This window comes from Penicillium psychrosexuale (genome assembly GCF_028828465.1).
Source record: "Penicillium psychrosexuale strain IBT 29551 chromosome Unknown utg000002l, whole genome shotgun sequence".
Taxonomy (NCBI): Eukaryota; Fungi; Ascomycota; class Eurotiomycetes; order Eurotiales; family Aspergillaceae; genus Penicillium; species Penicillium psychrosexuale.
In genome coordinates this window covers 5535421-5557533 of record NW_026643187.1, presented here as the reverse complement: position 1 = coordinate 5557533, position 22113 = coordinate 5535421, and the positions used below count along the sequence as shown (strand labels likewise).

General features: G+C 50.1%; 11 protein-coding genes across 11 annotated transcripts; 7 read left to right on the top strand and 4 right to left on the bottom strand.

Annotated features, from left to right (window-relative positions):
- Positions 1 to 280: 280 nt before the first annotated feature.
- N7518_003259 (putative EF-hand calcium-binding domain protein) lies at positions 281 to 1118 on the bottom strand (the record flags this gene model as incomplete). Its single annotated transcript, XM_057184186.1, has 2 exons — positions 281 to 1008; positions 1058 to 1118. The coding sequence occupies 2 exons, from the start codon at positions 1116 to 1118 to the stop codon at positions 281 to 283; spliced, it is 789 nt and encodes a 262-aa protein (XP_057045636.1).
- A 1052-nt stretch (positions 1119 to 2170) lies between these two features.
- Positions 2171 to 3208, top strand: N7518_003258 (zinc-binding alcohol dehydrogenase family protein; the record flags this gene model as incomplete). Its single annotated transcript, XM_057184185.1, has 1 exon — positions 2171 to 3208. One exon carries the CDS (start codon positions 2171 to 2173, stop codon positions 3206 to 3208), a length of 1038 nt encoding a protein of 345 aa, XP_057045635.1.
- Positions 3209 to 5541: 2333 nt separating this feature from the next.
- N7518_003257 (putative exosome complex subunit Rrp46) lies at positions 5542 to 6349 on the top strand (the record flags this gene model as incomplete). Its single annotated transcript, XM_057184184.1, has 2 exons — positions 5542 to 5877; positions 5936 to 6349. 2 exons carry the CDS (start codon positions 5542 to 5544, stop codon positions 6347 to 6349), a joined length of 750 nt encoding a protein of 249 aa, XP_057045634.1.
- Positions 6350 to 7353: 1004 nt separating this feature from the next.
- On the top strand, positions 7354 to 9212 carry N7518_003256 (putative NAD+ kinase Utr1; the record flags this gene model as incomplete). Its single annotated transcript, XM_057184183.1, has 2 exons — positions 7354 to 7722; positions 7809 to 9212. The coding sequence occupies 2 exons, from the start codon at positions 7354 to 7356 to the stop codon at positions 9210 to 9212; spliced, it is 1773 nt and encodes a 590-aa protein (XP_057045633.1).
- Positions 9213 to 9672: 460 nt separating this feature from the next.
- N7518_003255 (GAF domain-containing protein) lies at positions 9673 to 10524 on the bottom strand (the record flags this gene model as incomplete). The annotated part of the gene is made up of 4 exons (XM_057184182.1): positions 9673 to 9783; positions 9865 to 10261; positions 10334 to 10443; positions 10522 to 10524. The coding sequence occupies 4 exons, from the start codon at positions 10522 to 10524 to the stop codon at positions 9673 to 9675; spliced, it is 621 nt and encodes a 206-aa protein (XP_057045632.1).
- A 484-nt stretch (positions 10525 to 11008) lies between these two features.
- N7518_003254 (uncharacterized protein) lies at positions 11009 to 11598 on the bottom strand (the record flags this gene model as incomplete). The annotated part of the gene is made up of 2 exons (XM_057184181.1): positions 11009 to 11352; positions 11406 to 11598. The coding sequence occupies 2 exons, from the start codon at positions 11596 to 11598 to the stop codon at positions 11009 to 11011; spliced, it is 537 nt and encodes a 178-aa protein (XP_057045631.1).
- A 1521-nt stretch (positions 11599 to 13119) lies between these two features.
- On the top strand, positions 13120 to 14094 carry N7518_003253 (zinc finger MYND domain-containing protein; the record flags this gene model as incomplete). The annotated part of the gene is made up of 1 exon (XM_057184180.1): positions 13120 to 14094. One exon carries the CDS (start codon positions 13120 to 13122, stop codon positions 14092 to 14094), a length of 975 nt encoding a protein of 324 aa, XP_057045630.1.
- A 499-nt stretch (positions 14095 to 14593) lies between these two features.
- N7518_003252 (GFA family protein) lies at positions 14594 to 15058 on the top strand (the record flags this gene model as incomplete). Its single annotated transcript, XM_057184179.1, has 1 exon — positions 14594 to 15058. One exon carries the CDS (start codon positions 14594 to 14596, stop codon positions 15056 to 15058), a length of 465 nt encoding a protein of 154 aa, XP_057045629.1.
- Positions 15059 to 15181: 123 nt separating this feature from the next.
- Positions 15182 to 16022, bottom strand: N7518_003251 (SDR family NAD(P)-dependent oxidoreductase; the record flags this gene model as incomplete). The annotated part of the gene is made up of 2 exons (XM_057184178.1): positions 15182 to 15501; positions 15557 to 16022. 2 exons carry the CDS (start codon positions 16020 to 16022, stop codon positions 15182 to 15184), a joined length of 786 nt encoding a protein of 261 aa, XP_057045628.1.
- A 1020-nt stretch (positions 16023 to 17042) lies between these two features.
- N7518_003250 (MSF1 domain protein) lies at positions 17043 to 17819 on the top strand (the record flags this gene model as incomplete). The annotated part of the gene is made up of 1 exon (XM_057184177.1): positions 17043 to 17819. The coding sequence occupies one exon, from the start codon at positions 17043 to 17045 to the stop codon at positions 17817 to 17819; it is 777 nt and encodes a 258-aa protein (XP_057045627.1).
- Positions 17820 to 19930: 2111 nt separating this feature from the next.
- N7518_003249 (uncharacterized protein) lies at positions 19931 to 20764 on the top strand (the record flags this gene model as incomplete). The annotated part of the gene is made up of 2 exons (XM_057184176.1): positions 19931 to 20465; positions 20514 to 20764. The coding sequence occupies 2 exons, from the start codon at positions 19931 to 19933 to the stop codon at positions 20762 to 20764; spliced, it is 786 nt and encodes a 261-aa protein (XP_057045626.1).
- Positions 20765 to 22113: the final 1349 nt, after the last annotated feature.

The window sequence follows — 22113 nt, the reverse complement described above, 5'->3', positions numbered from 1 at the left end:
GCTAACCTTGGAAATCTCTTACCGATAGAGTTGAACCTATTAATAGAGAGTGTTGGAGATGGATATGATGAATACATATACACACGAGGCAAGGGAATACCAAGGCTGGCAAGTGGAGCCAAATATTGGGTCTTGTCGATCTCTCTGCCCTCTCATATCTTAGTTCAAGCCCACGCTATCTCTCGAGAGAATACAATTTGCCGAACTTTACATTTCCACTTCGTATAACCTATCTCATCTATTGAAAAAAATAAAGTGTGACATAATATAAATTAAACCATCACTGAATTCCACTCTCACTCTGTGCAACAGCCCACTTGAAAAGTTCCGCGATCGAGTTACTCACAGCAGCCGTCCGAGGAATTTCATGTCCACCGCCATGATCATAGGTGCGACGTTTCGTCGGTTCGCAGATACCGGATAGGTGCACACCAGCCGCCCAGCGCGGATCTTTCGAGCCGTAAATATGCACCGTGGGAACATTAATGCGGTAGGGACTAGTAATCTCCTTCCGCACCTCATCCTCCGAGAGTCCGCCGTTTACCGTCTTAAGCCCAGTCCAGCGATCCGCACCCTGAGCCAAGAGCGCCGACGAGCCCGCTTGTTGAGCCAGCGCAGCCCGGGATGCAAGATCCCGATCGCGCGCCTCGGCCGAAACATGGAAGCCCATCTCCTCGAGCACACTCAACGAGGCGCCACCGCAGATAAAAATCGCCGCTTTGAACGGCGGCGGTAGATGCGGTGTTTCTTCCTGGTGGAAGAGGAGGGCACTGGAGCCCAGCACGCAGCCTTGCGAGAACATGAGCGCTAGATCGTATGGGCCGTTCTTGGCGATGTGCTCAGTCAGCCAGTTGTAGGAGGCTCGGACGGACTCGACGCTATCATTTTCCCAGAAGGAGTAGTACGGCGGACTGTAGAAGATATCTATGCCTGCCGCCGGGTCACTCTTAAATGGACCATCGATGAAATCAAACTGGATGTCATTGGGGAGTTTGGAGCGGAACGTGGCTGGGCGAGATTAGTTGGGCAGTTGGTTTGGGACTGCGGGGGAGCTAACAGATCTGGGAGCGGAAGATAGCGCCACTGGTCCCTTTTCCGTGGAGACAGAGAACCTTCATGATGGGTTTCTTCTTGGAGTAGAAATATAAGTTTGGGAGGAATTCTGTCGAGGAGGGGTCGTTTATGCAGATAAGCACTAACGTACACTAACCGACTTTGACGATTTGACCCCGCGATATGCCAAATTCCCGACGACGTCTTGTTTTGAACGGAGATTCGAAGACGGCGAATCCGTTGGTTTGGACTCGAATAGCTAGATATACGTCTGACGGTTATTCTCAAATCGCGTGAACCTTGTTTTTGCTCGTGCTCTTGGCTGATACCCCTTGCGCCAGCTAGCGAACCTCATTACCTCATACTTATACTGGCGTCAGACATTCCAATATAAATCTCGACTAGGTCAAAGGATATGGCTTTCATGGTCTAGTAGTTTGTCTCTCGGTCTGCTTCATCTATCAAAGCCTGGTATATGTCTTTCTAGCACTTGATTTATAAATCGGATTGCATTATATAACCGATTTTGATAGCAAGCTCGTTGAATGTGCCTATTGGTGCAAATATTATATTGAAAAGTCGACCATCCGTCTATCAAGAATAGATCATTGGGCTACTGTATATGCATGTATCTTCCATATCTGCCAAAGCCATCCTTCGCTTTAGGGAATGGATGACGCAATATGGACACCCTGAATGCGTCGAATCTTGGCTGCACGACTCGTGTTCATGTCAATGATCCCTGTGCAATATCGAAGACCGGTCAAGAGACTGAATTGAGGCAGAGTATCGACTGAGGCCTGAATCGAAAGATGCCCAATGTCATGGGTTTTCTCCCGTAAAAGCTGTGTAGCGTCTTGATCTGTGGCATGTGTGGCACAAAAATATAAAACAATAAACTGTTCCAGGGGCAACGCTGTTCACCACGGGCTGTGTAGAGAGGGATGGCGGATAGACTGAGACGGAGTCGGTGCAATATTTATGACGATCAGTGGGTTGCCCTTTCGTCATACTTCAGGTTTGTAATCAGAGCATTATTTATAATCAGAGTACTATTTAATACTCTATATTCTCCATATCCTCTCTTCTCAACTACATTCTATATCTACTACCCATCATGAAGGCAGTCATCATCACTCAGCCCAAGACCGAGGGTCTGGTCACCGATCGACCCATCCCCAAGCTTCGCGATGACTATCTGCTCGTCAAGACCGTCAGTGTGGGCTTGAACCCCACCGACTGGAAGCACGTTGCTTACCTTTCCCCTCCCGGTGTCCTCATCGGATGCGACTATTCAGGCACTGTCGAGGCCGTTGGCAAGGATGTCAAAAAGGATTTCAAAAGGGGTGACCGCGTATGTGGCTTCGTGCACGGCTCCAATGCAGTGCAGCCCGAGGACGGCACTTTCGCCGAGTACATCGTCGCCAAGGGCGACGTGCAGTGGAAGATACCCGAGAATATCAGCTTCCAAGAGGCCGCCACCCTCGGAGTGGGCATCAACACCGTGGGCCAGGGTCTGTACCAGAGTCTGAAGCTTGCCCTTCCCACCGACCCTATCAAGGATGCAACCCCAATTCTGATTTACGGCGGCTCCACCGCGACCGGCACCCTGGCTATCCAGTTTGCCAAGCTGTCGGGCTACAAGGTCCTGACTACTTGCTCGCCGCGCCACTTCGATTTGGTCCGCAGTCTTGGCGCCGATGATGTCTATGACTACAAGGACCCGCAAGCCCCCGCTAAAATTCGCAAGGCTACTGATAACAACCTGAAGCTTGTGTTTGACTGTATCTCGCTCGACTCCAGCGCTGCGTTTTGCGACAATGCTCTCTCTACTGATGGCGGCGAGTACAGCTCTTTGTTGAGTGTCAAGATTAACCGTGCCAATGTGAACGACCGCTACACCCTGGCTTATACCACTATCGGCGAGGCATTCTCCTTCGGTGATACGCCCATCCCCGCCAAGCCGGAGGACAAGGCTCACGCTGAGAAGTTCATTCCCATTGTCGAGGATCTGCTCGCCCAGGGAAAGATTAAGGCCCACCCCACCAAGGTCGGCGAGCATGGGTTGAAGGGTGTGATCGAGGGTCTGAAGTTGCTCAAGGAGGGCAAGGTCAGCGGCGAGAAGCTGGTCTACAATGTCTCCGAGACCCCTTGAATAAGACACTACTATCTGTCTACTGGATGATTAGAGAAACACGAAGCCATGGTTATTATTCCCACATTGTTGAATCGAGTTTGATTTATCCCTGCATCTCCAAGTCGTATGTTCCCCATTAGTTGACATTGATATTAATGTAGAGTCTTCCTAAGTAGGCTTGAATTGTCACCTGCCCCTCCTTCGTTATCTCAAATCCAATTATCAATCGAGCTATCCTCCTGCGTTTCGTACAGGGGGTCCCTCGCATCCTCGCATCAAATCCCGCTCCCAACTGACTGTTCTCTCGCCAGCCCAGACTAGTTCCAAACCAACTGCGACGATTCTCAATCGAGCTTTTGTTCAAACACATCTCGGGAAGCAGATCAAAACTGATAATTTAACGTTGACTAAACGTAAATTCTTCATAACGGTCTTTACCCCACTGCGTCCACTCCAGGCTGATAGTTGATAATGACACCGGCAACTGGGGTAGCTCCCCGAGGTCAGGCCGGTGGCCAATTGGATCACAGTGTCTGAATTAGGCTTAGGGAAGAAGCATTCATGGAGACCATATGTAGCTTTGTTAATACTTAGAGAGCTGATTGGTGTCCTTGGAGGGATCGACGGACAGGGATCCGAGAGTACGAACAGGTTGATCAGTAAATCATTGACAAGCTATAAATGGACACTCACTCCAGGGCTGTGCAGGTGCCTAGTACGATGACCTGCCCTGCTTAGTAGTTGACATTTAACGTGGACTGCCTAAAGACTCAAATGTCATTGGATTTATTCCAACATGCCCCTCATGCTCATTTCATTTCTCGGGGTATGAATAGGTGATCATTCTAAGCCCCGGCAAATTTCCATGCTAGTTAAAGATATACCAAATGGTCTCATGCTGGAAAAATAGATATAGACGAGAAAATGAATGAATAATAAGAGCACGTTGAACGCCTCGGAGGTAGGAATTCATGACCAACTTGGTGTTGGAAAGTCGGTCAAATATCCCCAGATCACTTCAGTTCCATGCTCGCGTTGGCACTAAGTGATAGTGGCGTAAGACTTACCAATCTTGCCCACGTCTCAGCATCCTCTAGAGTAAGATCAGCATTCTTTCCGCTCCCAATGCATAAGAGGTGGAAGACTGAGAGGGATTTGGGATTCCGGATCTTCAAAACCATACCGGCAACCTCTATTTTGGCCCATGGCAATACCAACATCAGCCCTTTTGAGAGCAGGCGAATCATTGACACCAAGTCTTAGATCGGTTCTAGAGGGACCAACTCCATCGATCTCACCTAAAGGAAAGGTCTATAAGCACATCAAACGCTCACGGCTACTGCCTCGGTCCGCACGCGAAGAGAAGGAGCGAGCTCGCAATCAGGCGTTCCGCCTAGACCGGTTCGACCTCCAGTACAAATCACATCTGACAAACGGACCCTTATCGAGCCATTTCGAGGAATTTGAGAAAGAGGCGATCCGTGAGGAGGCTGCCCGGCGAGATATCTCGAATACATCCTGGAAGGATCAGGGGCCTTCAATTCTTACCAGATCCTGGCAATCGAGAAGGAACTGAACAACCGCCCAATGGTAGAAAGGGAGGTTGACGCTCTGGAGCCTGGGCAGGAATAGGGACACCCCGAATGGAATGGGTTAGATGAGCTCCTTAAGACTCTACGGGGAGCAAATGAAAAGCTCCGCCAAACCGATATCAAGGCGAGGCCCTCAAATCGTAGGCTTGGTTACGCAGAGCTTCGCGGGGATATTCAAATATGCTTGTCTGTTTCATCAATATCGAGATGAGGAATAATGGTGTTCCTCTGATTCTATGTTGTGAATTGTCATGGACAACGGTCATCCTTGTGATGGCAGAATCAATGGATACTCTGTATGCGATGAAGTTGCCTTTTCTTTGCAGAGTCTTTCAAAATCAAAGCACGAAGGCAGAACATGGTTCACCCACAGCACTCCATATTTGGTTGTCATGGCGGACAGTAGTAAGTGCTCGTAGGAGAAGGCATGGTTATCTTCGAGTTGATTGGAGCTCCAATCAGTCTCAGACCACTTGACAGATCAAATAGATCTGTAGTCTAGAGGTGAATAGTAGGAATCAAGGAAAGGAAGCAACAATTTAGTCGACACCTCAAAGTAGTCGATACCTCAGAAATATATGATGGACCAGCGACAAATAAAGTATCGAGTACAATCCCAGCTAGGCGGCCAATCAAGAAGCGGCCCGCACATGAAAAATCGCAGTGGCAGAACAACTTTGAGAACAACTTTGCTACTTTGCTCTTCAAACACAACTTTGGCTTCCTAATTTTCTGTCTTTCTATCTGTCCATCGTCAATATGGTCGGTCCAATAGCATCCCTCTCACAATTACATCGTTCCGATGGTTCGGCGTCATACAAATGCCCAGCCACCGGTTACAGCATTCTGGGCGCTGTCAACGGGCCCATTGAGCTCCCAGCACGCCGTGACGCATTGAAGCCGGAAGAAGCCACTGTGGAGGTCTTTGTCAAACCTGGTACGACAACTGGTGGCGTCGGTGAAAGATATATCGAAGGAATCCTGCGGTCTGTGCTAGGGAAAATCGTCCTTGGACGCGAGAAGGGCTTCCCCCGTCGCGGCGTGGTCATCACCCTGGCTCTTGTTGGAGGAGAGAACGTGGCACGCGGTGACAATGTGAGTATCTCATTCCATTCGGCTTGCGCTTGTTGAACTGTCAGACTGATCTATCTAGTACCTTACTATCCTCCCGGCTCTCCTACATACTGGCTTGCTCGCTATGATCTCCGCCTCGGTTCCTCTGTCGATGACTTTCTCCGCGACCCTCCTCGGTGTAACTGAGGATGGCGATATTGTGCGGGACCCCTCTCCGACTGCCGCCAAGGCTGCTGTGTCCCTCCACGTTTTTGCCTTCTCCTCGAAGAACCACCTTCTACTCAACGAAAGCGAGGGTCGGTTTGGATTTGATACCTGGGAATATGTCCGTGAGCGCGCGCTCTCCATTTGCCAGGGCGAGACAACCGCCAGCGCTGATGGCGACGTTGCCATGGGTGAAGGAACGGCCAGCTCCAGTGTGAGCGGTTTCATCCGGGAGACCGTGGAGGATCAGATCTACAGCGACTACGCCTACAAGCTGGATTCTATCTGAGGTGGAATGCGCCCGGCAAATTTGCGGAGAGTTAGTGAGACGTGCTTAAGGTCGCGGTCACCCTTGGGCCCCTTCTCTTGTGCACATGACTTCCCAGCACTCGCTATATCGCCCCTCTCGACTAGGATACGACGGTGCCACAAAACAGTGGATCAAGTACCACACCCGGTTAAGGCACCGTCACCTGACTGCCGCTGCATGTACAACACGCTTCATTCACTGCCACAAGCGACAGCCTTGCATATGAGGCTTGTTCTCGGGCTCCTCAATTGTTGGATTCCGGACGGACCCTGTCTGCTTTTGATGACGTTTGGTCACTCACTTGCCAAGTGATTTAGCGGTGGACAGAACCACAGACTCCTAGGCGCAGTCAGAATGATGGCTATGCCTACTTCGAGTCGGGGTTGAGGAATACATGTTTAACCGGCATTTTGGCAAAGAATGCACAAAGTAACACGGAGAATGGAATATCCAAAGAAATAAAATACCTATCATGATCTATAAGCATCCTAACGAGCCTCCTATTGCCGATAGATTGATATGACAGTGTAAACGTCATTATCTGAGCGCACTGCGCGCCTGTACGGATTTGGCGATGACTAGTAGACTCGCCAATGAGAGGATTATCTGGGGAATCTGGGAATTGCAGAACGCAATCTAAATAATCTCGTGTACTAATGTGATGATCGAGGTCCGTGGTCTTCCTAAACAGGAATCCCATTTTTCTTGGATGTGCCTTGCCAATCCCAATCCTTGTCAATCTCTTCAATCTCTACCCTAATCCCAACCCACACCCAGTCCATCATCCTTGTCGTTATTATACCAAATAAGAAAAGGAATTCCCCCTGAAAAAACCCAAAAAAGAGTGTGGAATACGCTAGAAGCAATACCTGGGTCCACGACTGACGGGGGACACAGCATCTCAAGACTTCGGATCCGCAAACCCCGTTACATCCGAGCACTTTTCCTGATTATTCCATCTTATTTACCTGCCGCATAAGCCGATGGCGTCCAGCCGCGATCATCTACGGTCTGACACACTCCCGAGTCTATCTACAGCGCGAACGTCTCCCCCCTCTCTATCGTCCCCACCCAGACCGGCGCTCCTCCGAGATGCCCTCAGCATAGAACCCTTGCCCCAGACCAAGCCAGATCTCCCTGGAGCCGACAACGTGCTACCTATACACGTATCCGAATCGGTTCAGGAAGCCGCCTTGTCGCTGCCTTACTCAACACTACAGCAGTTTCGGAAGTCGACTAGCCGGCGATCGAAGAAAGCGTTGTCCACCGACTGCATACCGCGACAGACAATTTTGAAAGCCCTGGCCTCCCGGGCTACGATCATCACCAATAATACCGATATGTCGGGTTCTGTGTCGAGTATGCTCGCGAATAAATCCGCTCAGACTTCCCCGCCTTCGGAGAACCGACCACGGCGGGGGAGCAATGACTCCCCCAGAATATCTCGACTGCGCTATCGAATTTTCAATTGAGCGGATATCTCGATCGTTCACCTGCCGCGGCTCGTCTGATACTGCAATCGCCATGTTATTTCCACCAACGCTTCGATGATGCCGTCAACATAAAAAAGGTGTTGGAGGAAATCGCCGACGACGAGTGGCTGTCACATTCGCGACTGGTTCAGACAGCGACTGGTGTTCGTGAAGTGTCGAAGCAACTACAGCGACGACCTATCAAGCGAGCGGTGCGAAATGTCATGATTGTTACCAAGGCGCGTGATAACAGCCTGGTGCTCTTGACCCGGGAAGTTGCCGAGTGGCTACTTTCGACCGCAAGATACGGAAGTGAACTAGGAGTCAATGTCTATGTAGATGCGAAGCTGCGCAATTCGAAGCGATTTGACGCTCCGGGGCTATTGCAGAAAGACCCGATGTTTGCGCAGATGTTACATTTCTGGACACCGGATCTGTGCTGGACATCGCCAGATAAGTTCGACTTGGTGCTGACCCTTGGTGGTGACGGTACCGTTCTTTTCACATCGTGGCTCTTCCAGCGCGTGGTTCCGCCCGTGCTCTGCTTTTCGCTAGGCAGCCTGGGCTTCCTCACAAATTTCGAGTTTGCCGATTACAAATCACAGCTTAATGCCGTTATGGGCGAGGTGGGCATGCGCGTCAATCTGCGCATGCGGTTCACATGTACCGTATATCGGAAAGACCGGAGCAAAGGAGCAGAGCTGGGCGCTGTTGAAGAGGGCGAGCAATTCGAAGTACTGAACGAGCTCGTCATCGACCGCGGCCCGTCCCCCTACGTGTCGAACCTGGAGCTCTACGCCGACGACGAGCTGCTAACAGTCGTCCAAGCAGACGGCTGTATCTTCTCGACGCCGACTGGTTCCACGGCATATTCTCTGTCCGCCGGCGGATCTCTCATGCATCCGTCCATCCCGGGCATCCTCCTCACCCCAATCTGCCCACACACCCTCTCCTTCCGCCCAATGGTCCTCTCCGACTCCCACCTCCTCCGTATTGCCGTCCCCAAATCCTCTCGATCCACCGCTTACTGCGCCTTTGACGGCAAGGGCCGTGTCGAACTCCGCCAGGGCGACTACGTCACAGTCGAAGCCAGCCAGTACCCATTCCCGACCGTCGTTTCCAACAACAACGAATGGTTCACCAGCGTCCAGCGTGCTCTGCGCTGGAACACGCGCGGCGCGGTCCAAAAGAGCTGGGATGGCGGCGAAGCCGAGGCGGAAGTGAACACTGATCCCAATGAAGACGAACAGTGGGACATCGACATGGACACCGTGCTCGCTGGTCCAGACAGCGGCATCGGTCCCAGCGAAGACGGGGATGCTCTGTCGCCGAGTCCCATGCGTCGGCAAATGAGTTTGCTCAATATGTGATGTTCTTGTGCATGTTAGCGATTTTCGATTTCCTTGTGCTCTATACCTTTTTACCGTCTCGGTCTCGGCGTTTTCTCTTTCCATTTCTGCACCCAGCGTGATGAGTTCGCTCGGTATTTGGCCTGCATTGTATCTATTGTTTCCGACATATCTCGCGCAGGTCGACTGTCGTTTTATATTTCGGCTTGCTGGTTTGCATTACATTTTCAATCCTCGCGACGAATAAACTTACAGCGCATACAATACAATACAGCAAGACTTTTCAATCCCTATTCCATACTGTCAATGTGAAGATACACGGATGATATCAACTCCGTAGATTTTTAAAGTAAGGAGTGAACTACAGCAGAGCATGTTGCAGACTCTACGTAGGAAGAAATCACGATCATAAAACGTACAATATCATTTACCCAAGTCCGTATCTGTCGTAACCATTATAAAAACAAAATTATGTTAACTTTTACCAATCGCAGTGCTCAGCCAACAAAGCAGCCAATTTCTCCAAGTACTCCTTATCCACATCATCAAACCCAGAAGGCTCAGTGCAGTCGATATCAATAATAGCGACCGTCTAAAATGAGAACGTAAGTATATATTATTGCCCAAAACCCGCTTGTGCCCAACCCCACCAGGAAGTGGAAAAAGTACTAACCTCACCATTCACCAAAATAGGCACCACAATCTCACTCCGACTCTCCGCATCACAAGCAATATGCCCCGGGAAAGTCAGCACATCAGGCACGATAACCGTCTCCTGCTTCGCAGCCGCCGTGCCGCAAACGCCCTTCCCGAACTTAATCTCCTGGCACGCGGGCTTTCCCTGGAACGGCCCGAGGAGCAGGATCTGGTCGCCCGAGCAAGAGTATGTGGTTGAGATGATGACACCGCCGTACCCGGGTGCGCCTGGCAAGGGCGGCGAGGAGACGGGCGAGGCGAGGGCGGGGAATTTGTCGTCGCGGATGTAGAAGCCGGCCCAGTTGACGGATGAGGAGGGGGCTGGGAGAGAGCCGTAGGCGTGCCAGAGGAGGGAGGCGACGTTGGAGAGGTTGCTAGGTTCGTTGTTAGAGGTTGTAAGGTTTCGAGGGTTGTTGAAGCATTTTTTGGTTTGTGCTGTCACTCACCTGACCCAATTCCGTTGGCCGTCTAGGAGACCTTGTGTGGACAGCAGGAGCTGTTCGTATATTTCGGCCTTGGAGCTGCCGGGGGTGAAATAGGAGGAGTCGGCGTGAGGCTGTTGATGTTTTGTTAGTTCTGGCTTGGGATCTGCAGGGTCTTCGGTGTTCTGGAGTCAGGAAATTCGGCAACATACCATGATGATTTAATAGATGTAGGATGTATGTGCAGAGATGAGATGAGAATAAAATGGAGAGGAATTGAGAGGAATTGAGAGGAATTGACCAAGTGGCTTGCTGGCGTTTTTTTCTTTAAAAATGGCAGAATCGCCGAAGCGGGGCATTCCCAAGACGTTCAGCTCGAAAAAAAGGCTTTCGTTGTCCTTTGGATCTTTTCTTGGCTTTCTTCCGGAATTGCCTCTGGTTCTTTGTGTTCTTTTTACCCCCGATAAACCCCGATCTGTCCGGATCGTGGATGGAACATGGCCGTTGGTGGGAACTGCCGTCCATTCGCTCGACGAAGGGCCAAGAAAGGCCAAACTCCACAATCTCGCGGGGTTAACCATGTGCGAGCTCAACTCTCAGATCTTCCAATATGCAATTGAATCAATTGGTCGACTCCACCTTCAACCAGATGTCGGATGCGATTCGGAGAATTGAAATGTCCGAGAGTTGGAGTCAAACTTAACACTGCAAAGAACGAGCTCCTCCGTCTTCACTTTCACTTTCTCTTTCTCCAATTGACTGAACTTTCTTCTTACTCCAAGGACAGATAAGAAATAGTCGAGACCTTGCGCTAAACATTCTATCCACATGGTGTTTCTCGATCAAGGGGTTGATCATCTCATTGACTTTCGCCCGAAGTAGACATCGCATTCGGGAGATTGACGGTCTCTTGTACTGGAAACTATGGACGCTGCGTCCTTGATAGCCAGGTTCCACTTCCTCCGTACCTTTGATCCAACCGTCGGAATAGCTGGAAGGCTCCTGGATGTGGATTTCATCGGGAGTAATACGAACAACCGGACCTAGAAAGTATCAGATCCAATATCTTTCCCCGGAGATACCAGACACGGCGTACCAAACTTCCGGTGCATGAGGTCAATCTCGTGGTCGAAAATGCCCGGACCCCAGACCGAAAAGTAGATCTCATACAGCCCGCTTGCGGCCGCGAGACGAGGCCCCGGGAACCTACTGAGCTTGTGGAAATGAAGCCGGTAGATAACCATGACTAGGTTATAGGCCACCGCACTGCCTAGCAAGAAATAGAACATGATCAAGCTTGTTATGAAGATGAGAGTTAAAGAGTAAGGTACATTTCTACTATAGGAATTAAGTCTAGCCCAGGACTGTTCTCTTGATATAACATTCGACGATGAAATCTCTACAACACTAGACCGGGGCTAAGGCCGTCCCCCCACTACCTGCCCCATCGTCACGACAAGGATTCACTTGGCCAAGTCCATACCGCATGTTATGTTGTCTACCGCATAGACTTCTCGGCAGTCTCCCCGCAGCCATCCCCCCTGAAACTCCAGACTGAGAAACCTAATCGTCGACAAATTTTACAATGTTCCTGTCCGCGACCAATGAGAGCCCTAACCTCGTTGATAATCACATTAATCAGCAGAGTATGGGTTTAATAAGCTCAGTCTCCGTCCGACCGCCTTTCACAACGAACGTGTACGATGCACACCGATACGGATACTAGCAGGATCTAGTGTTGATCTAGTGTGGCTGGTGGGTTAAGGCTGTCAGCTGATTTGACGACGCCAGGAGTGGGGGGAGGTCGTGGATTCAGACCGCCAGTTGGATTTGCGCGGCCCTGCCACAGGGTGATCTGTCGATCTTTCGACTTTTTTTTTCTTCGAAGCGTGACCGTTGGTGTGATTATATCGGTTCTGCTCGTCAATGATTCGGGTGCTGTGTGTTTAGAGGCCAAGGTTTGGACTATTTGTTTCCCTGCATATGTATGCACATGCGCCTGTGAGCACAATGCAGTAATGCAGTAATGCTGTCAGTGGCAAGAAACCAGTGCGATAAGGTTTTGGACTGCTGGCCAAAGGCGTTGGCACAGGAACTGAAAGTGAAGGAATGTGAAGGAATGTGAAGATGGTGTACTTTGTCAAAGGGCTAGATGGGAAAGATGCTAGTTTAGGTAGGGTTTTCATATTAAACGTCTATGCTTCGTGCGAGCTATTCTTGGAATAGTGGATAGAAACGATGCCGCATGTCTCACGTCCATCCATGGATATCAGCAGATGTAAAATTGAGAGCACAGTAAATGCAATACTATATTTTAACCATATGTCTCCTTGATTTCATTACTCGTCGATATGGATAAGCATTTAGAGTAGTCTATAGTAAAAGCTTCATTTTGGTCTACTCCACTCTACCCAGTCACTGTTATATTAACTTTCCTGAAACGCACTCAGGTGACGAGAGGTAATATAAAAATGAGATTGCAAGGATCACACCATTCAAACAACCGTTGAGATATCAAATTGCAAATTAGCGCGTTTGCTCTGTGTTTTGCCCTGGTGGGGTACGTTATCGCCTAACTATATTGTGGCCTGGCTTTGAAGGCAGACAGGCATTATCAACTCCTAACTAAAGAATGTCCAGAATAAATAACCTAACACCTCCTCCATTTCCCATCTCCCAATACTTCCCTCTGCGCCCTTTCTCATTTACACCCTAAGCATTCCGGTCTTCATTCACAGAGCTGGAAACCCTTTACCGGCCCCTACACCGAACTGTTCTTATCCCCCTCTTCTGCAGCGGCTAGGAAGAAAATGCCACTCCCCTCGGGCTGTGGTGTATGCGGCAAGGATGATAGAGTTCTCCGCTGCTCCGGCTGCAGAGTGATGCTATACTGCAGCGTCGAACACCAGACCGCGCACCGCCGGAAGCACAAGTCCGCGTGTAGCGCAATCCGCAGATGTCGCATTACTATGGAGAATGAAGAACGGGTCCTACGGGACCACCCCGATAATATCTTTACCTACGGCATCGGCCATTTCTGGAAGATCCACGAGACCCGCCCTTACATGCGCTACCGCGCTGCCCTTTCAGATACCATGACCGCCGTTAACCATGTCGAGTCGCTCCAGAAACAGCTCAACATCCTGATAGACAATCTGTATCTCTCCCGAGGCGACAACATGGGCTCGCGGGACGTCATCCCCAGCCTGATGATCCGCCTCCAGCAGGACCAGGAGTGCTACGATTTCCTGAAGTGGTGGGCGACCACCGGCCAGCAGGACGACTATGACTGGGGTAACAATACCCTGCCGTACCTGGACGTCAGGAACGCCAATCCGCTCGAGCCCGTCGATATCTTCTGCGGCAGGTGGATTGATCTGCCTCATCTCGTGGCCGTGACTTTAGTCAAGATCAAGGTGTTGCAGGTGCTGCAGGGGCTCCTGGAAGACATGGGACGTCCGGATGGTATGACGCACATGCCGGAACTCGGCTTCTGTCCGTCGACTATCAGCAATAACCCCAATATCATCACTTGCGACAAGCGCGTGGAAATCGGGAGACTAAAGGCGCAAATTCGCGCTTTGTACAACGATGTCCACAAATTGAACGCACATTTCTGGCCGGCCCTGATGAACCCAGGTAAGCATTTGGACGCTAAGCCTATGAGGTTTTCGATCGGGAGCGTGGAACAGATGCAGATGGCTTTGAATTTTACATATGAAGCTTGGGACGAGGCTCCTGGGGCTATTGCTATTATCAAGAAGTGCAGTGAGGGTAAACTTTGAAGTTTCCTTCAAAGAGATATTTCAAGGTTAATTAGATGCGAGGATGATGAAAGCGGTTTTTGAGCATTACACGGGTTAAGTTTGACATTTAAGATCGAGGTTGTTTCTACACTACAGAATGAATACTCGGGATAATCCCTTCAATGGAATTGAGGTTGCATAACGTGGATTGGTAGAATAAACATTTCCGATTATTGTAGGTAGTAATCCTGGTTCTTCTACAAAGAAACCTATCTATATCTACTACAAGAATAGTGGGTGCTTATATAGCCGTCCAACGACGTAAGACTTCGATAATCAGATTCACAATGACAACAAGGCTGTTATATAGATAGTAACACTGATTCAACAACATACCAACCCAAGCCTTCCGATATGTCAACCCGTACAACGTTGCAGTCCCACCCGCGCCACCCGTAACTAGACGGGTAACTCCGTCCCCAAAACCCATATCTGCCCCTCACCACCTAATTAGACCAGTCGCATCCCACCCACCACCATGGGAATGAAAGCGCGCTGCCAATGCGGCCAGATCCAATTCACGACGCCAACCGACAAACCCCTAAAACTCTGGATCTGCCACTGCACCGAATGCCAGCACCAAAGCTCATCCGCATTCGGCATCACCGCCACATTCCCGTACTTCGAGCTCCCGGAGTCCGCGTCGGGTCTGGTGGACAGCTACACGCGCGTCACGCTCAAGGGACGCGAATTGGAGTGTCTTTTCTGCAGGGGGTGTGGCGCGCGGCTTTTGCATCGCTTCCGGGATGCGGTGCCTGCGCCGGGCGAACAGCCAGCGTTTTCGGCGATTACGAATGTTAAGGGGGGGTGTTTGGAGGATTTGGATAGGGGGATGATGAGGACCGCTGTGCATATTTGGTGTCAGCATGCTGTTGTTGATATTCCGGGTGGTGTGGAGAGGTGGGAGCAGGAACCGCCGAAGCCGAATCCGTTGGTTACTTAGTTTTGTGTGAGGGTGAGGATGGGAGGTGTTTTGAATTGATTTGGTTTTTTCGAGCTGTTAATGGATGTATGTATGTTGTATATATACACTATTAGGAGAAGAACATGCCTATATACTCGTAGTCTACCCGACGACAGAAGTCCAGCCGTTATCAATAGCGATGGTCGCGCCGTTGATCTGGCCGGCGCCCTTTCCATATGTCATGTTCACACAGAACCCAGCAACTTCATTCACATCGACGGGGGGAGCTTGGATGGCATTGAGGACACCGATCATCTTCTCATAGCCCCCCATATGCATTCCCTTGCTAAACGCATCCGCAATGTTGGTTTCCATGCCGCCCATCATCAAAGCATTGCACTTGATGCCCTTGTTGCCATAGTACGCAGCCGTGCTCTTGGTCAATCCGACCAGGCCGTGCTTGCTAGCCGTATAGGCCGCACCTAAAAGAAGTCAATCTCAAATCATCATCCAGTAGAGATCTCAATCAGAACATACCACTAGCCCATCCAGCCTTCCCAGCAACAGAAACAATATTAATAATGCGCCCATCCGGCTTCGGCTGCGCCAGCATGTTCCGAACAGCCAATTTACTCAGCAGAGCCGGGGCAGTGAGATTAATCGCCAAGACGCGATCCCAAAGCTCCATGTCCAGATCGCCGATCGGGTCGAAGTGGTCCATGATGCCGGCGTTGTTGACGAGGACGTCGATTTTGCCGAACTCGCCAATCAGCGTTTCAAACAGGCTCTCCACTTCGCTGGTCTGGGTGATATCCGTCTTGATGGCCTTCAGGGGACCCTTGGGGGAGAGTTCGGCTGAGGTCGCTTGCAGACGTTCCTCGTTCACATCGCAGATTACGACGTTGGCGCCGGCTTCGAGGAAGTGTGTTGCGATTGCTTTGCCTAGGCCGCCGCCGCCACCGGTGACGAGGCATGTCTTTCCTGCGAGGATATGTTCAGACATTGTGAGGGAGGACTATGATAGATAGGAATAAAAGTGAGTGAATCTCGAGTGAAATCGACGACCTCGTTTAAATATTTGTCCATTTTGGCGACGGAAGGCCTTCTACCCGTTCTCCGTTCACATTGGACACGGTGGAATCCACTTTCGACCTCGAGAATCGGCTCGGGAGGGCGCCTTTTCTGGGGTACGGTTTGCCTTGAGGGCATCGGACCACTCATGGCAGTTGGCCTTGCCGAGCGGTAATGTTGATACGGATACGAGTCTCCATATTGTCTGGACGGGATCGGTAGCTGTGTGTATGTTTATAAAGGTAGAGGATGAAGATCAATCAAGAAACTGGACCATTTCTGCGTTGTATTGAATGAGCCTCGAATTCGATTCGCGATTTAAGCCTCTGCCTAGCCTGGGATGTGTTGGCCTATAAAGGGGCTTGCAATACACATCCGGGTAACGGGTGAAACATTGATATCACGTGAGATTGCGCGGAAACGTATCTATCCGAGCCTAACCTGGTTTCCTGTTTGGTGTGTCTCTCTACTGTTCATGTATGGATCTTGAGAAGCCTCGTTGATAGCCTGTCATAGCTCGTAGTATCATAAGTTGGGTTCTAGTTTGTTCTTGACCGCTACTTTGGGTGAATTGGATGTCGATTTCAGAGGGCGCGTGACCTCCTTTATGTACATGGAGTATAGAATCTGTGTCGGACTTGACTGTATTGGATCCATACTTATGCAGAATCCTCCTTCAGTATTCATATTTGTCTTAGAGTCAAATTGATCAGCTTGGCTTCAATTGGACACAAAGAGTGGTCTACATCGTTTAGCTATTGCGGGCCGATGATAGGCCTAATCCCCGGACCACGTGAGATGCATGTGATCTTAAGCATTCGATTCCCCGGAATAACTATTAATCCCCTTGGATCCCCACTTCTACCTTTGCTCGCCCAGGCAAAAAGTGCTGGATCAGACGACTCCTTGCTCTTTCTCCTCAATCCATCTACATGAATCACCGAATGCCATCATGAAGTTTTTCGAAAACAATTTCACCTACGATTACTCCTTCCCTGCCGTGTCCCTCGCCTACTTCCTCCGCTATCCTAACCCTTATTCCCGCCATGTCCTCACCACCGATGTCATTGACCGATACGTCGACCCCAAGACCGAGCGTCTGCACACCATCCGACTACACCTCAAAAAGTCCAAGATCCCCTCTGGAATTCTAAAGCTTCTGCCAAAAGGCATGGGCGGCTCAGACAGTTCCGGCCAGAGCTATATCCTCGAGAAGACCACTGTTGACGCCAAGGAGGGGTGGATGGAGACCGAGTCCCGCAACATGGAGTGGACGGGCATCCTGAGCGTGGTCGAGAAGCAATGCTACAAGCGACTCCTGTCCCAGGAAGACCGCCTGGCCCTCGATGGTCTCGACAAAAGTGAACAGACTCATGTCAAGACTACGGTTACCTTCCGCTCCCGACTCGGTCAGGGAAAGCTGCTCGGGAAGAAGAAGCAGGACACTGGGGAACATGAAGAGGAAGAGCCTCGCAAGGGATTCTTCGCGTCCTTCTCCACTGCCGGCATCCAGCGGACTATTGAGCTCATCGGTGTGAGTCGGACTAAGGAGGCCGTGTTGAAGAGCAAGCAGGGCATGCACATTGTCCTTGAGCGTCTGCGCAGTGGCGGTGTTGTTGGTGTCCTGGAAGGCATGCGCCAAGACCGAGAGGCAGCTTTCGGACCTGACGGTCCCTGGAAGCGTGTCTGGCTGCACGGCAAGGATCGTTCCATTGAGAACGACAAGTGATTGACGTCCATTTCTGATTTGGACTGTCAGGTTTTGGGTAAGCTACCGATCATTGCATTCTGGTTTCAAGCGTGGAGTTCTGGCGTGGGGATGTGATCGAAACTCTCCCTCCAATTTTGATTGTTGATCTTCGAATTTGTATATGTCTAACTGTTTGCATGGGGCAAAGCCTCGGGGATGTACATTATGTTAAGGGGAGCATGTTAACGCTCATTTGGTTCATTGTACAATATGCATCAATTTTCTATCTTTGTGTTCTTGGATTTTTGGATTTTTTTCTCGCCACTGCCGGTGTGGTGATATTCTATGGAGCTTGGCGAACTGGTGGTCATCGAGTGTGTCGCTTCCGATTCGTCAATAGTACCACTTTCGCCGGACGTGTCTGGCCCATGCGACCACACCGCGACTAGCTTCGGTGATATGACCTGAAGCCAAAAGTGTTGAAGTATGTATATGTACCTGCACACCTGGCCTTCTAATTTCTAACAGAAGAAAGTTTCAATCACCTTTCGTTTACCGTCAATTCATGTTTGTTTAGTATAGTATGGAGATCAGCCAGCTGCAAGACAGGATGACCGACAACGCGCATTGTTGACATGCCACACCTCTTGCCTCTAGGCCATCGACAAGTACGGCGTGCCCGGTACTCAGTCTCACTCGCAAATGAATGACCCACTTGACAATTTAAAAAGGCACAAAGCGCCGACGTCGAGAGATACCTGTGGCTAATAACTCCGCCGATGACAGCCTAGATCACGTGGACTGAGGCTGTGAAATGTGAAATTGTGTGACATTCGAGAAGTATTGTTTTGAACTCCCTAATATACGCTCGGCTTGTTAGTTGAAAAGTCTGTTCTTACCTTCCTAATTTAGTTCCCTACTCAAAATCAGTTAGCTTTACTTTGTATCGAATTTTCGAATATTCCATGCCCAGAATGTTAGTACATACCTGAAAGTTAGAAGGTAAGCCGGCATTCCAATTAATCTTGTTTCCGAGGGATTTCTCCGAGCACGGAGTAACGTGAATACGGAGGGTTACTGGATTAAGTGGACTCCGGTGTCTCGCGATAACACAGCCGAGTCAGCCAAGAACCCTCTGGCTGAAAACATGCGAACCCGAGATCGCAACGTCCAATGAGAGAGTGTTTCAGACGTTGAAACCGAATGACGCAGCGAGTGCCAATTATTTCAGGCTTTTTTCTTACGTCAGAGGAGCTATTACCGTCGAGCCTATCGGAGCACAGGCAAGGATCATACATATCTGGTATGCATCACGACGTGCATATCGCACAGATCTCATCCGGGTGTGGATTGGGTGTTGTGTTATTATTATTGCCAAAGTACAGAATACTCTAACTAGCAATTCTAACGTCTGGAATGAACATGAGGTCATGCAAATCCGGGAGATCTGACCTTAAACGCGGAAAAGGAAAGGATCGATAGAATACCAATACAATACCAATACACCACAGTGCCAAGTGTGAGGCATCGGTCGCATCTAAGTGGCTGGACCCTGCTTTACCCTGTGGCTGATCGACACCAATAACTTCCCCTTTGGGACAGCAATGCGGGGACTTCTGGTTTAGCGCTGAAAATAAGATTCCCTTTCCAATCAAGGGGGTACATCCAGGAGACTTGTTGGTCCCCTAAACCCACTCTGTGCAGCAGGTACCTCCCAGGTACCCAGCAGGTACCCGAGTTATCCCCCATCACATCTCTCTCACAAGAATGCGAGAAACCGGAAATAATACATACAAGTCGCAACAATCTGTATATTTGGTTTTCTCCTTGGCAAGGGCTCGGCACTTTCTTTTCTTTTCTTTTTCCCAAGTTCGACCGGCAGCGCCAATTATTCGTTCTCCCTAGGACCCCGAAATAACAATCAGACCCTTTTTTGGGGGGCTTTCCACTGGCACTAGCCTCATTCTCTTCAGACCCTAGTAGGTATTGCGGGGACCCGTTTCCCTGGCTTCCGTTGACGGCCTTTTATCAGTTAATCTCCCACCCTTTATTACCTCCTTTCCCCGTAATGACCTCGCCCTACCTCTGCTCTCGATTATCCTGACTTTGAGGGCCTCCGCGGTCACTCTCGCTGGACATATAACCTGGACATGGCTTTCCATTTGAGCCTATCTCTAGCCCTGTTGGTGTTACTACAATCGGTATCCGCTCAGTTCTGCTCGTTCTGGAATAATGGCTGTATCGATTCCCTCGCTCAGACCGCAATCCGCTTCGACCTCAAACCTTTATTCTCGGACCCCGTCACGCTCTACTACGGCTTTGATGCCAGTTCCTCCGGCAAGGGCGAAGGCCCCATGACCAAGACGGCGTTTTGGCTGGGATATCAAAATAATAATATCAACCTCAGTGCCGTCGACTCAAATCGCACGTCCGAAATCGGTCTCAGGATCGGCAATTTGACCGGCACCCCTTCTGGCGCGAACAATGGCTGCGATGGGATCTGGGGCGCTGATTGTTCCCGTGATCTGAAAACCGCCCTGCAGAATGCTATATATCTTCTTGCCGTGTCGGGCCAGTACTATTCCAAACCTCTCGAGGCCGTTCTCAACAACATGTTGATCCAGCCGCCGACGCTGACTTCGTGTCCGCCGCCCACTCTCGACGTCGCCGCTATTCCGGTCCAAAGTATGTCGATTATTCTTTCTGCCTAGCGTTATGTTCTAACCTTGCTAGATTTCGCCAGTGAACGAGTCCCCGATCAGAACGTTACTATCATGCCACCTGGCTCGGGCGCTTGGCCTTGGCAGGTCTGGTATCTCGATCACATGAGCGCCCACAAGCAGGCTTCCCAGGTGGCTGTGGGCATCATCAGTCGCGCTCCTTCTTATAATAGTGTACCGCCAGACAACCCAAATGATATCATGGTCGAACTTGTCTGTGTGCAGGCCCCTTCTGGTGGATCGTCCAGTGGCTCCCATGATTAGACTGGCTGTGGAGGTCGATCTGAAGATCGGCCTCGGGTCTTTCTTTTCTCTTTCTGGGCGGGCGACACTATGCCATTGATCTCTGGCGCTCTCGATAATTAAATTGCAGTCTTTGTCCATGCTCGCCAGGCCATGGTCTTCCGACAAAAATGCAGTCCGAGCAAGATTCCAGGCAACCATTTTATTTGGCAGTGCATTCCATGACTGTCACGGCGAATACATCAGCATGCCTTTCATTTCTATGTGCCTGCGGTGCCGTCCTGAGCAAGTTCTGATGAACAAGCGCAAAGTTGATTCAACGCCCGCGAAGAAATATTGCAGTCCAATATCTATGCTGCACAGCGACATGGCGTTACAATTGATACTTGTCGCTCGCTTTTGGAATCCCTAATTACTCTTCGTCGCCGAATCGAGTCCATCACCTCCGACATTCAAAAGTCGACAAGCTCAACAGGCTTCGAGTACCTCGGCCTCCAGCAATCCAAGACCAGCCTGCGCTCAGCAGCACGCAGCCTGTCTGGCTCCCAAACTTCTCACGTCCACGACACTTCTCTATCCCGCTTGTCACTATCTGCATCCTCCGTTTCTCCCAATTCCCCTTGGGAATGCCAACAGGGTAGTGTTCTTCCTATGGATGTCCTATATGAGCACGAACAGATCGTCTCAGTCTGCTCGAGCCAACCACACTATTGCTGCTCTCCCGCACGGATACACCATTAATCCATCATCTGGAAGTTGACCCGCTTCCCACCGCTCGCTATCGGGTTCCGTGCATGCATCTTCAGTCGCTGGCCCTATATCATTATAGTGGTCACACAGAACAGCTTGGACGTTAAGCCTTCGCGGCATGATCGGTGGGATTTGGAATTGGGATACCATTGTTTTCATGTATCTAAATCAAAAGTCCATGAGAGACTGGCCACTCAATGAGTTTATGCTAGATAGGAAGCCACTGGGCTCAAAATAATATAATTGTACTAGGGTTGTCAACCTCACTTTTCTCTTACGTACAAAAGTCCACCTCCACCTACGGCAGGTTTTTGAGTTCATTGCGCGAAGCCTTTGGCCCCATACAAATCCCGGCATCTCTATATCTCTAGGTGGTTTATAAGACTGCATTGTTTACGTTTACCTACACTATTTGGATTAATGATAAGACTTTATATGATTGGTCGATGAGGAGTAGGTAGAGGATCGGTCTTTTATTAGGATCTGATTATATTAACCCCGTATCATAGCAATCCATTCCCATATATTAATAAGAAACATTAAGATTCATGGCAGATGGTTAACCCGACGGTTGGCGCGAGACCCAAAATTGCCGTATCCACCCAGACTTTAGATCCTAA